This window comes from Aotus nancymaae, unplaced genomic scaffold (genome assembly GCF_030222135.1).
Source record: "Aotus nancymaae isolate 86718 unplaced genomic scaffold, 86718_ANA_hifiasm-v0.15.2.pri h1tg000064l_1, whole genome shotgun sequence".
Taxonomy (NCBI): domain Eukaryota; kingdom Metazoa; phylum Chordata; class Mammalia; order Primates; family Aotidae; genus Aotus; species Aotus nancymaae.
The window spans coordinates 3,237,621-3,250,934 of NW_026988479.1; the positions used below are offsets into that span (position 1 = coordinate 3,237,621).

Genomic DNA, 13,314 nt, shown 5'->3' on the forward strand with positions numbered 1-13,314 from the left:
GTCTTTAGGTTGTCTATTAGCATTTTCATTTAATACATGAGAACAAAACAATGGGAATCCTCATGCTATCTCTCTTTTTTTCAGCATCTAACGCTTTTCCAACTGTCTTCTCCTTGTGCCATGGACTAAATTATGTCCCCATCATAATTCCTGGGTTGAAGCCCTAGCACCAGACTAGATGGCACTTGGAGATGGGGCCTGTGGGAAATAATTAGGCTTGAATGAGGTCATGAGAGTGGGCCTTTCGTGATGCAGCCAGTGCCCTTATAAGAAGAGACGTGAGAGAGTTTTTGGTCTCTTTCTTCTGCCATGTGAGGATGTAGCAAGAAAATGGCTAGGAAGACAGTCATCACCAGAACCTGACCATCCTGACACCCTGATCTGAGACTTCCAGCCCTCAGAACTATAAACATAAATGTTTCTGGTTTAAGTCACCCGCTCTGTGGTATTTTGTGATAGCAGCCCAAGCTGCCTAGACACCTGCTTCTCCTTCTCTCATTTTCTTTCTACCTTCTCCCTGTATTACTCTCTTCCAGATGGAGGATGTGGCCCTAGTGACCGTGACTGCCTATGCAATGCCGCGTCACTGCATTTTTGCTGCTGCATCATTAGAGCTGGGTGAACAAAATATTTTATCTATACTGCATTGTGTAAAAACTTTTTGACCAGTTTGACCAGGGCGTAAGGCCGGTTGTCTCGCTGGGAGCTCAGACGCAAACCGCCCCCGCCGCTTTTCTCCAAAAGCTCGGACAAGCCCGGACGAGCTCGGGCAGGCTCAGACATGCTCAGGCATGCTCCCTTCTCCCATGCTCGCACAGCCTGGCCTTCCCTTAAAGAGCCCAGTATGCAAACAAGGTCTTGTAACCCTAGCCTCTTGCCAACCAACAGCAGTCAAGTCTTATTGACCAAGAGCAGTTGAGTCTTAACAAACCTTACACAGGGGTGGCACTAAACTCTCTTCATTGTACGAATTCTTTGAAGATAACTCATTCTAAAAGCAGAGGAAAAACTGGGGAGAGAAAAGATGGAAGAAGTTAAAGAGGAAGAAGATGTCAGACAGGCACAGTGAAGCTCCACTGCACCCACCTCTAGCCCTGCCCCCTGTGGAGGTCCTGCATCCCCCGCCACTCACTCCTCCTCTCCTCAGCATCTTCCCTGGCCACTTTGCGGCCATTTCCCTTCTCCCACTCCTGATAAAACTCACTTCAACCTATCTGAATCAGTTTCTTATGTATTTTAAGAAGTAGCTTAGGGACTGAGAGAAACATTACTGTCAGTCACAGATACAAAAACCTGCTACCTGGATAACTACACACCTGCTTAAGATGGGGCAGCTTTGCTATGGTAGTGCATTCATGAAAGAAATCACCTGCTCCTCAGCAAATAAAATTAATTGGCAGTCATCACTTTTTGCCAAACTTTGATTTCCATGACTCCACCCTCTGGGGTAACAGAAAAATGATCTGTATGCCAATGGTTGAGGACCAGAGATCCTCCCTCTCAAATAATATCTGTGCAGATTAACTAGAGCCATCTCCAGGTAACACGTCCACCTGGGTTTCAGAGAGTGCTCATCTGGAAGGAAACGCTAGCTCAGCATTATCCAACAGAAATATAATGGGAGTCACAAATGTAAGCTATGCATTTAAAATTTTTTAGGAGCCACATTTTTTAAAACATAAAAATAAGTCAGTGAAATTATTTTAAAAATACATTTTCTTTAACACAAAATATTCAAATATTATCATTGTAATGCATAAGCAATATAGAAAATGTGAAATATTTAACATTTTTTAAACTGAATCTTCCAGTCAAATGTGTATTTTACATTAAAGCACATCTCTATTCAGACTAGCCACATTCCAGTGCTTAATGGTCGCATGTCACTAGTGACTACTGTATTGGACAGTACAGCTCTGGTCAAATGAAAGGAAAGGTGAGACCCTGGCACATCGGCAGATAAGGAAGGCCTCCTGCCATATGGACTCCCTCTCCTGGAGTGGAAAGCACAGGCCTGTCACAGAGTCAATAAACTAAATGGTCTTTTGAAATTTGAGATGTTTTTTCATTGCTTGTTAACTTATAAAAGGTACTCAAACCAACATCTTTCTTTCTTTCTTTCTTTCTTTTTTTGGAGATGGAGTCTCACTCTGTCACCCAGACTGGAATGCAGTGGTGCAATCTCGGCTCACTGCATCCTCCAATTCCCGAGTTCAAGTGATTCTCAAGTCTCAGTCTCCTGAGTAGCTGGGATTACAGGTGCACACCACCACTCCCAGCTAATTTTTGTATTTTTAGTAGAGATGAGGTTTCACCATGTTGACCACGCTGGACTCGAACTCTTGACCTCAAGTGATCCACCTGCTTCAGCCTCCCAAAATGCTGGGATTACAGGTGTGATCCACTGTGCCCGTCCTTCAAACTGGTCGGAATAATGGAGAATGGGCGATCTTAAATATTATTGTTATAATTTTAAGTATTCTAACAGAAATTCAGAACAAAAATTTCCCCATGGATACTTAAACCTTACTAAAGTGCTAATAATTTCTAAGAGCAGAGAATAGCCTTATGTCTCCTCTTATCACTTTTGCGAAGCTAAAAACACCCTGCCCACTGTGCAATGTGTTGCCAAAGATTTTACCCCTTGATCCCTTGGGAATGTGATAACTACTAATTAATTTTATTTGCTGAGAAATGGGTGATTTTTTTTTTTTTTTTTTTTTTTTTTTTTTTTTTTTTTTTGCCTGCATGCATCACTACAGCAAAGCTGGCCCATTTTTAGCAGGTGTGTAGGTACCCAATAGTAGCAGGCCTTTGTATCTGAGACTGACAGCAATGTTTCTCTCAGGTGAAGCTGTGAGATTGGTTTTCACTGGGGATCTCATAAATGGGGGACCTCAATTATAACAATCCACCGTGGAGACCACGCGTCAGGTTCATTCATATATGCAATTAGCTCCATTAGTTCTGAAATGATACCCAAGCCCTTGACATCTCTTACTACTTACACCTAAGTCTGCCTTTTATATAGCTCAGAGACATTTAATGCTGGAAATTTCAAGAGTGATAGGGTACTGCTAAAAGCTAGTAAGATGGACTTGAATTTAAGGAGCCCATTTTTTGATGGGCTATGGAGGTGTTTTCAAGGACTCCTTACGACCACTCAACTGTTATCTCTTTGTTGGAAGTCTCTCTCTCCTTACTCACTCAGGCCTTATCCTTATCTGAGGGGTTAACTGATAGAAATTGCTAAAGGATAAGCTTTCATGTCCAGGAGGTATTTGTGATTTAATTAAGAAGTGCCAAAAAGCCTTCAGGCCTTAAAGAAATGAATCGGTATGGGAAATACCATGATAATAGAGTTTTCCTGGAGCACCTCAAATTGCACCCTTGCCGACTGGACGGGAAACCTGACTTGGGTTTAGAAACTAGTCTTTCCTCTTTATTGCTTTCCCCAGAAAGAGTAATGGCAAACTTTTCATTTTTTTTTATTTTCAATTGAATTAAAATTCAAATCAAAGCTTAATTCTACTTGATCATAGCTCTTGTGAAAGATTCTTAGGGAAAAGAAAAACATGAAAGTTGGGATGGCTGTTGCTCATAGATTGGATTTTCATGGCTGAATCATTCCTATGGTTAATTGAAAGTTAAATCCACATAAAAACGAGTTGGCAAGGGCTGATTCTGTACATTCTCAAGAGGCTCCCAAGTTTTGTTTTGTTTCTTTTTTCATGAGCACCCAGAATCTTTCCTCTCACTGGATCCAGATTTTATTCTCAGGGTATCTAACCAGATGATGCAACATCTGTGCTCTCTTTTAAGAAAGTGAGAAATTAAGCTTTTTTCATTTTTCCTCTCTTTGCTTTCCGGGAAATCTAATCAAAACTGCTCAGACTTCCCTTTTCTTGTTTGCTTTAGAAGACAGATTGCTGGAGGAGTTCTGTGGAGGTCTCCCACCTGTGGAGAAAAGTGATAGAAAAATTAGCCTGATTATGGAACTGTCGACCCAGGTTTCCCTTCAGACCGAGAGGATCACTCAGCCTCAAGAAATTTTGGAGGAAAAGGAAAGGAAGATTCAGCAGCTGGAAGCTGAGTGGAGTGCGCAACCTTCCCAAGAGGTCAAGGACCCTCCAGAATGTTTACAAAAAGCCCCAATTTTCTCTTTCGATGACGTCCCTCTTGTGGTCTCTGATGAGAATTTGTAAACATTCCCAGTAAGAAAACAATAAAAGTTTTTTTTTTTTTTATTGCATTTTAGGTTTTGGGGTACATGTGAAAAACATGCAAGGTTGTTGCATAGGTGCACACGTGGCAGTGTGATTTGCTGCCTTCCTCCCCTTCACCTATATCTGGCATTTCTCCCCATGCTATCCCTCCCCAACTCCCCACCTCCCGCTGTCCCCCCACTCCCCCCCAACAGACCCCAGTGTATAGTGCTCCCCTCCCTGTGTCCATGTGTTCCCATTGTTCAATACCTGTCTATGAGTGAGAACATGCGATGCTTGATTTTGTGTTCTTGTGTCAGTTTGCTGAGAATGATGGTTTCCAGGTTCATCCATGTCCCTACAAAGGACGCGAACTCATCGTTTTTGATGTCTGCATAATATTCCATGCTATATATGTGCCACATTTTTCCTGTCCAGTCTATCATCGATGGGCATTTGGGTTGGTTCCAGGTCTTTGCTATTGTAAACTGTGCTGCAATGAGCATTCATGTGCATGTGTCCTTATAGTAGAATGATTTATAATCCTTTGGATATATACCCAGTAATGGGATTGCTGGGTCAAATGGAATTTCTATTTCTAGGTCCTTGAGGAATTGCCACACTGTCTTCCACAATGGTTGAACTAATTTACACTCCCACCAACAGTGTAAAAGTGTTCCTATTTACACTAAAATTGACTCCAGATGGATTAAAGACTTAAACATAAGACCTAACACCATAAAAACCCTAGAAGGAAACCTAGGCAAAACCATTCAGGACATAGGTGTAGGCAAGGACTTTATGACCACAACACCAAAAGCATTGGCAACAAAAGCCAAAATAGACAAATGGGACCTAATCAAACTCCACAGCTTCTGCACGGCGAAAGAAACAGTCAATAGAGTGAATCAGCAACCAACAGAATGGGAAAATATTTTTGCAGCCTACCCGTCTGACAAAGGGCTGATATCCAGAATTTACAACGAACTAAAACAGATTTACAAGAAAAAAACAAACAAGCCCATTCAAAAATGGGCGAAGGATATGAACAGATACTTTACAAAAGAAGACATATATGAGGCCAACAAGCATATGAAAAAATGCTCAGCATCACTGGTCATTAGAGAAATGCAAATAAAAGTTTTTTAAGTGTCATCCAGGTACAGTCAGATCCCACCAATCACAAGTAGTCTCCTAGGTGACAAACTCAAGTTCAAGTCCATGGGTTTGAATGTACACTATAATGTTCATATTGGAAGGAAACAAAATAAAGGAAATGTTCATGAGGAAATGCTGCATGTTTCCCCCTTCAGACAGCAATAGTCACGTAAACCACGCAGCTGTAGACTACTGTGTTTTTAGACATTCCTGGTAGGAGTAGGGGGAGGCAAGGAAACAATACTAGACAGATGGTGAAAGAACTTAGCATTATCGTCTTACCAGAAATTTGTCACACTGCGAGGGAGGGGTGGCACCGACCAGTTCAGTATGCAGCTGTGTTGTGAAAAGAAAGCTGTCATGGAGGGCAAGCTTCAAACTGGTGAATGTTGGGGTACTAAAGAGCAGGAGCCGCCAGCAGAGTAAATAGCCATGAGGTCTGTCCTTTCATGTCCTCAAGAGTTTATTTCTTTATGGCATGCATTTTATTAACATTAGCAAGGATAGAAAGGAAATAAAACTAAAGCAATAAAAACAATTAAAAATGGGTGAATCAGAGCTGCAGTCCTTTGGGAAAAGTGTCCTGGTTCAGTATCTCCCTGGGAAAACACACAACACTGATTTTTCCCTTAGGAAAAAGACTAAAACCAAAGCAAAATACAATCTTCTATTATGATTTTACCAATGAGCTGTGAACAGTGCAAAATATTGGTAGGAATAATGGAGAATAGGCAAAGGAAAGCTGCCCTATAATTAATGGAAAAAAAGAAATCAGATCATATTTCTCTTCCACTCAACCCCCTTAAATAAACTATTTTCCACCAAAGGGAGCAGCTAGGTACTAACTGTGAGGAAGACTTTGGTCTTTAATTCTTACTGTTCTGGTACAGCAACAATCAGGCAAACAGCTCTAGCTCTCTCATGAGTATGACTGTAATGCTACTTTTCCATTTAATTCAACTGATTCAACAAATCCTCATCAAATACTCTTCTATCTGGAAGGCACAATAATAGATGCTAGAAATCACAGCAAACATGAGAATCATTATTTTTGCCATCCGGAAGTTCATAGATACACAGGATCTCCTTAAAAGTAAGGCTGATTGTATTGAGAGATGGGAAATTGGAGAAGGGAAGTGAGTGAACATGGGGTAAACCTGATCAGCATTGCTTCAGCAGAGGTTCTCAGATATACTGAGCATGAGTAATCAGCAAGAATGTACATTCCTGGCCTCTGGTTTAGGGCCCAGGAATATACATTTTAACAACCACATGTGGCTTTTCTGATGAACTTATTCCAGAAACTACATTTTAGGCCACATTGGTTTAGGGATGGCTTCAAGCAGACCTATTATACTTTTGCTCCCAGACTAATAGAGAATCCCCAGAAGGAGAATTTCTCCTTGCAATCTGGGTTAAGTCTTATACACTATTTAACTATTGCATAATCTGATTATGGATCCCACCTATCTACAAAACACTGTTTCCAAATGTGATTTTTTTAAAACAAAAAAGGAATTAATTGAGTTCTTGACTCACATAAGATAACTTATCGATATTGACTCCAGAGGTTCACTACCCCCCAACAAAAAAAACCCCAAAAAACAAAAATCATGGGTCCTATCAGTAGCCTCTGTTTTCAACCAGAGTTAGATTTTTCCCTCAGTATTTAACCTCAGTTTTGCCTGCTATGGCTACAAGTATGCACAGGTGCAGCTCTATATCAGAAATGAAACTAAATCACTGATCATGAATATACACTACCCCAGAAAGTGGTTAAAAGTACCTCTTTATCTTTTCCATAGGGTGCACTTCAGTTCCTACATAATCCACTTCAGAAATCCCTTCTCGCTGGCCCCTCCTTTTCTCACCTCCCCAAGTCCCATGATTTCCCTGTTCTTTTCTATTTCTCTGGCCTAGGTGTCCCTGTTGCAGTCATGACACTATCCATTTCCCCTGTCCATTGCCCCTGACACTATCATGAGGCTGAGGCATGTTCTTATTGTGTATTTCTAGGAGAAAGCTTTAAATCTTTCCCTTGATTAATAGTGGACCATCTGCAAGACAAAGTGACAGCTCCACAATTTTGTTGTGTTATTATGCTAACCAAGTTTCCATCTTTTTATTTTACCAAAGATCGTCTTAATCTCATGGGATATTGGGAGTGAGATCTCCCAGTCTCACTGTAGAAAAGTAGAGAGAGAGAAGGAGAGAGAAAAAAAATTCATCACATTCCAGATAGGGGGGGTGTCAACTTCTAGATCAATTTCCCCTGGCTAATGTCCTGAGTAGCCCTCAGTATGAAAGCAGTCTTACAGTGGAGATAAAGTAACAGGCAGAGCAAGAGCTGCTATTAATAATTAATTGAGCCTGTCACCTCTAAATATCCAAGGACCAGACACTGAAGAAGAAAGCACCAAGGGTCATATTACCCTGTAAAACCATCTTTACAAGAAGCTCATCTTGACTCAGGTTGAGGTTACTCCCACATTAGAAGTGGGGAGGAAATTTGGCCCAAAGGTATGAATGGACTAATCTCTGTTAGGGACATCTTAGTAACAAGACATTTTTAAGTATCTGGGTTTGGAAGAGAGGGGATGAAAGGAGTGTTATTGACCCCTGAAAAGTTATTCTTTTCCTTTATTTGTTTTTAAATTTAATATTATTTAGAGACAAGGTCTTACTCTGTAGCCCAGGCTAGAGTGCGGTGGCACAATCATGGCTCACTGCAGCCTCAGCCTTCTGGGTTCAAGCAATCTTCCTGTCTCAGCATCAGGAGCAGCTGGGGCCACAGCCATGAGCCACCACACTCAGCTAATTGTTTTAGTTTATTATAGAGACTGGATCTTGCAATGTTGCCCAGGCTGGTCTTGAACTTCTGGCTTCAAGCAGTCCTCCTGCCTTGGCTTTCTAAGCTCTAGGATTACAGGCATGAGCCACCAGACCCAACTGGAGAAATCGAAAAGTGGAAAAATTCACATTCCCAGCTGAATCTTTATGTGATTGTATGCCCCAAAGTTCATTTCTATGTTCTGCCAAACCTCTAGGAAACTTCAAATTGTGCTAAACACCTGGTTCAGACAAACTGAAAATGAGATTATAGCCTACACTGTAAACAAAAATCTCATTTTCTTATAGCAAATCGGGTTGCTGAAGTAGTTCGCACTGATCATTAAAATACCAGGTGTAAATATAACGAGACAATTCACATGCTAATGATTCTATTTTTTAATGAAAATTCAGCAAATCATCAGGCAATATATCTGATTCAAAAATAACTGAAACTCTGGGAAATAAGGTACTTAACAAGAGTACCACAAGCCATTCTCTAATAGTATAAGAACATTTACAGAACTATATGCATAGTTTTAATTCTCCTTTTTCACCAGTCATGAACTTTTCTCAGACAGAAAGCTAAATTAAATATGTAACATTTCTAACCAATTTAAGTAAATATTGGATTTAGCAATTTAGTTTCATTATTATATTAGTGGGCTTCCAAATACTTTCATGGAAAGCTGAAATCATAGCAATAAACCTGTTAAAGATTAGTAGAAAAGCAAGCCATTGGAGTAACTGGCCCAGGGGTTGCCCTAGTATTCAGTTCGGCAAAAGCAGAGAAATTATAGTACTTTCTAAGTACATTTCTTGAAAAGAATGAATCTAATGCAATTCTAATTATCTCCTCTACTCTCTCTGTTTATTTCAAAATCCAATCATTTTCTTCTACATTACACTGAAATAAATAATTTTTGATTTAATGCAATAGCAAATTGTTGATAAATGTTACAGGCTTAAGTACAAATAATATTTGTCAATTATCAAGTATAGAAACTGCAAAGACAAAACTATTCTAAAAGATTTTTAAAAACATTTTAAAAAGACATAGGAAACCAAATGTTTGAGATTCAAAGTCTGATTCTCATAATTTGAAATTAGACAACAAAAAAGAACAAATTATAAAGAATAAATAATTATTATAATTTCTTCCTGGTTTTACTACAAAATTTTTATTAAGATTTCCCACACACAAGAGAACTTTCCTGCTAAAAGAGGAGAATCAAGTTCAAGTAGGAAATAACCTTTTTAAAATAGAAGAACAAGTACACTGGGACAAAGTTCACAGCAAAAGATAGGCCTCGCCATGAGATTTCCCACACCTAATGAAATTATGACTTTTACGGTAAAACAAAACAAAACAAAACAAAATACAGTTCTTATTCTCAGCTTTCCAAAGAAATCATTTTCAAAGCCAGACACTCTCCCTCTCCCCACCCTCCACCTTCAGGTAGGCGTTGGTGTCTGTTGTTCCCTTCTTTGTGTTCATGTGGACTCAGTGTTTAGCTCCCACTTATAAGTGAGAATTGAGATCACTTATAAGTGAGAATAAGTATTTGATTTTCTTTTCTCTGACGTTAATCCGTTTATGGTTATGGCCTCCAGCTTCATCTGTGTTGCTGCAAAGGAAATAAACTCATTCTTTCCTATGGCTATAGTAGTCTGCGGTGCATATATACCATATTTTCTTTATTCAGCTTATCATTGATGGACATTTAGGCTGATTTCATGACTTTGCCATTGTGAATAGTGCTGCAATGAACATACGTGTGCATGTGTCTTGTGGTAGAACGATTTATGTTCCTTTGGGTATATACCCAATAACAGGATTCCTAGGTCAAATGGTTCTTCGGTTTTAAGTTCTTTGAAAAATTGTCACACTGTTTTCCACAATGGCTAAACTAATTTACATGCCCACCAGCAGCATATAAGCATTCCCTTTTCTGTGCAACATTCCCAGCATGTCTTATTTTTTTGACTTTTTAGTAATAGCCATTCTGACTGGTAGGAGATTGTATCTTATTGTGATTTTGTTTTGCATTTCTCTAATGATTAGAGATGTTGAGTATTTTTTCATGTTTGTTGGCCATATGTATATCTTCTTTTGAAAAGTGTCTGTTCATGTCCTTTGCCCACTTTTTAATGGAGTTGTTTGTTCTTTGCTTGGTAATTTGTTTAGACCTTCGTAGGATGCATAGTTTGCAAATTTTTTCTGCCCTTCTGTAGGTTGTCTGTTTATTCTGCTGATAGTTTCCTTTGCTGTGCAGAAGCTCTTTAGTTTAATTTGGTCCCATTTGTCAATTTTGGTTTTTGTTGCATTGCTTTTGGTGTCTTTATCATGAAATCTTTGCCACGGTCTACATCCAGAATGGTGTTTTCTAGGTTATCTTCCAGGATTTTTATAGTTTTAGGTCTTACGTTTAATTTTTTAGTTCATCTTGAGTTGATTTTTGTATATGGTGTAAGGACAGGGTCTGGTTTCAATCTTCTGCATATGGCTACCTAGTATTCCCACCCAGCAATTTTTTTGAATACAGCTAGTATCCCACCATTTTTTTAGTACAGCTTCCTATTCCCAATGCTTGTTTTGTAGACTTTGTTACAGATCAGATGGTTGTAGGTTTGTGGCTATATTTCCAGGTTCTCTATTCTGTTCCATTGGTCTATATGTCTGTTTTTGTACCAGTATCATGCTATTTTGGTTACTGTAACCTCATAGTATAGTTTTAAGTCAGGTAATGTGATGTCTCTAGCTTTGTTCTTTTTGCTTGGAATTGCCTTAGCTATGTGAGCTCTTTTTTGGTTCTGTATGAATTTTAAAATAGTTTTTATTTCTAATTTCATGATGAACATCATTGGTAGTTTGATAGGAATAGCAATGATTCTGTAAATTGCTTTGGGCAGTATGGTTATTTTAGCAATATTCTTCCTACCCATGAGCATGGGATGTTTTTCCATTTGTGTCATCTCTGATTTCTTTTAACAGTGTTTTATAATTCTCATTGTCAAGATCTTTTATCCCTCTATATCTAACTGTATTCCTAGATATTTTATTCTTTTTTCTTTTTTGGCTATTGTGAATGGAATTGTGTTCTTGATTTGGCTCTCAATTTGGATGTTGTTGGTGCATAGAAATGCACAAATGACTTTTGTACATTGATTTTGTATCCTGAAACTTTGCTAAAGTTGTTTAGCAGATCTAGAAGCTTTTGGGCAGAGATGTTGGGGTTTTCTAGGTATAGAATCATATCATCTGCAAACAGAGATAGCTTGACTTCTTCTCTTTGGATGCCTTTTATTTCTTTCCCTTGCCTGATTGCTCTGGCTAGGACTTCCAGTACTATGTTGAATAGGAGTGATGAGAGAGTGCGTCCTTGTGTTGTTCCAGTTCTCAAGAGGAATGCTTCCAGCTTTTGCCTATTCAGCATGATGTTGTACATTTTCAATAGCATGAACTTACAGCGGGATGACATTTAATTATCTGACCATTTCCATCTCTATGGCTTACTATTGTTTTTTGTTTAACAAAGAATGACCCTTAGTGCACATTTCCAGTAGTACCCAGTCTTTCCGTTCTTGGATAGGAAAATCACATGGCATGTGGTCTAATAACTCTTTATCTATTTTCCTAAATGTCACAAATAAGCCTCATCAACAGTTCATTATCTGAGATCACATTTTTCATAGCATGATGATATCACAGGCAATGGATGACAGCAGAATGGAAGAAAAAGAACTAGCCCAGAACCAGCCCTTTGTCATATGAGGTCCAAGCAATGAAAACTGTGAGTTATCATTAAAAGAAAAAAGCTGATAATATAATCTTTGGCCTTGCAATAAAAAAAAAGTGTACCTTATTGCCTAGCTCCTAATGAAATAAAGTTGGTATGGTGATGGTGAAAGGAGCGACAGACACTCATCATGGATGCCCACTACCTTGTTCCAGACCTGCATTTACTAAACATCAGCTATGTATATAGGAATGTAATTAACATTTACACAGCAATTTACAGTTATTTAAAAGATTTCAAATAGATTCTTTTATTTGATCATCATGAAGAAGGTTTTAGCTAGATAACTAGTCCTAATCTTATAACTAGAAAATGCCAGAACCAGGATCTGTAGCCCCCAGGCCAGTACATATTTCATCACTCACCCCTCCTGTAAGTTAGACAACAAAGATATTTATTGCCTATACCCTCTTTTTCAAGTCAGCCTCCATCCCATTTATAAGAAAAACAGTTTTCCATGGTCATCTTCTTTCTCAAGCTTGTTCCTCTATAGGGGGTCCAAAAAGTGGTCCAGATTCAACTGTATACCAGTTGTGTATACCAGGTCTGATTTGGTATGCTCTGGTTGTGAACTTTTGATTTATAGTCTAAAATAAACATTCAAAATGAGTACATTCATCCTATATTTAACGTTAATACATATTTACATATGTATGATAAAGAAGGAAAAGAAAACCTAAAGAAAGTTACCAAGAGCCTACTACCTCATTCTCATGACTTCAAGACAGTTTATAAATTTTTTTTTTTTCAATCTGTTTCCTATGTGGTGGGGAATTCTGATAGTAAAATGTTATTCAATCCACCTCACAAGCATAGGTAAATAGGTAAGTGATTACTACCAGCATTTTCTGAAGGCAGGAGACCCACATATATATATTCTACTCACTTGATCTTCAAACTTCCCTGTAAGCTCAGTGGCCTGACCTCACGAACTTCAACCATATATCCTAGAACCTGGGTTATTCAAACCTAAATAACAGCCTCTGTGAGATACTAGAAGTCCTATAAAAATCTATATTTAGGAGGAAATGTTCTCAATACACACTATAGACTGCCAAGTATCTCGATCTGTGCATCTGCACTCAGATATATGGTGACTTCCATTTCAAGAAGTAGGTATTTGCATTCTCATAATTAAATGATCATTTTTGTGACTTCCTAATATAAAGGAAGGCATCTCCAAAAATGAATTAAAGTTGTAACTCTAGAAATCCAGCTTCTGGCATTGGCAACAAAAGCCAAAATAGACAAATGGGACCTAATCAAACTCCACAGCTTTTGCACGGCAAAAGAAACAGTCAATAGAGTGAATCGGCAACCAA

The 13,314-nt window shown here is 38.8% G+C and overlaps 1 protein-coding gene and 1 long non-coding RNA gene across 6 annotated transcripts in view; one reads left to right on the plus strand and one right to left on the minus strand.

The window, feature by feature from the left end:
- CCDC192 (coiled-coil domain containing 192) overlaps positions 1-4,240 on the plus strand; it is a 211,684-nt gene extending 207,444 nt beyond the window's left edge. Inside the window, exon 7 of the mRNA XM_064366283.1 lies at positions 3,919-4,240. Coding sequence (XP_064222353.1) covers positions 3,919-4,205 — 287 coding nt within the window. The 3' untranslated portion in view covers positions 4,206-4,240. The remainder of the gene's footprint in view (positions 1-3,918) is intronic.
- Positions 1-13,314, minus strand: part of LOC105714106 (uncharacterized) — a 171,921-nt gene that overhangs the window by 23,756 nt on the left and 134,851 nt on the right. For all 5 annotated transcript variants that reach the window (XR_010338757.1, XR_010338758.1, XR_010338759.1 and 2 more), the window contains one exon: positions 932-3,957. This is a non-coding gene — a long non-coding RNA (uncharacterized LOC105714106). The remainder of the gene's footprint in view (positions 1-931; positions 3,958-13,314) is intronic.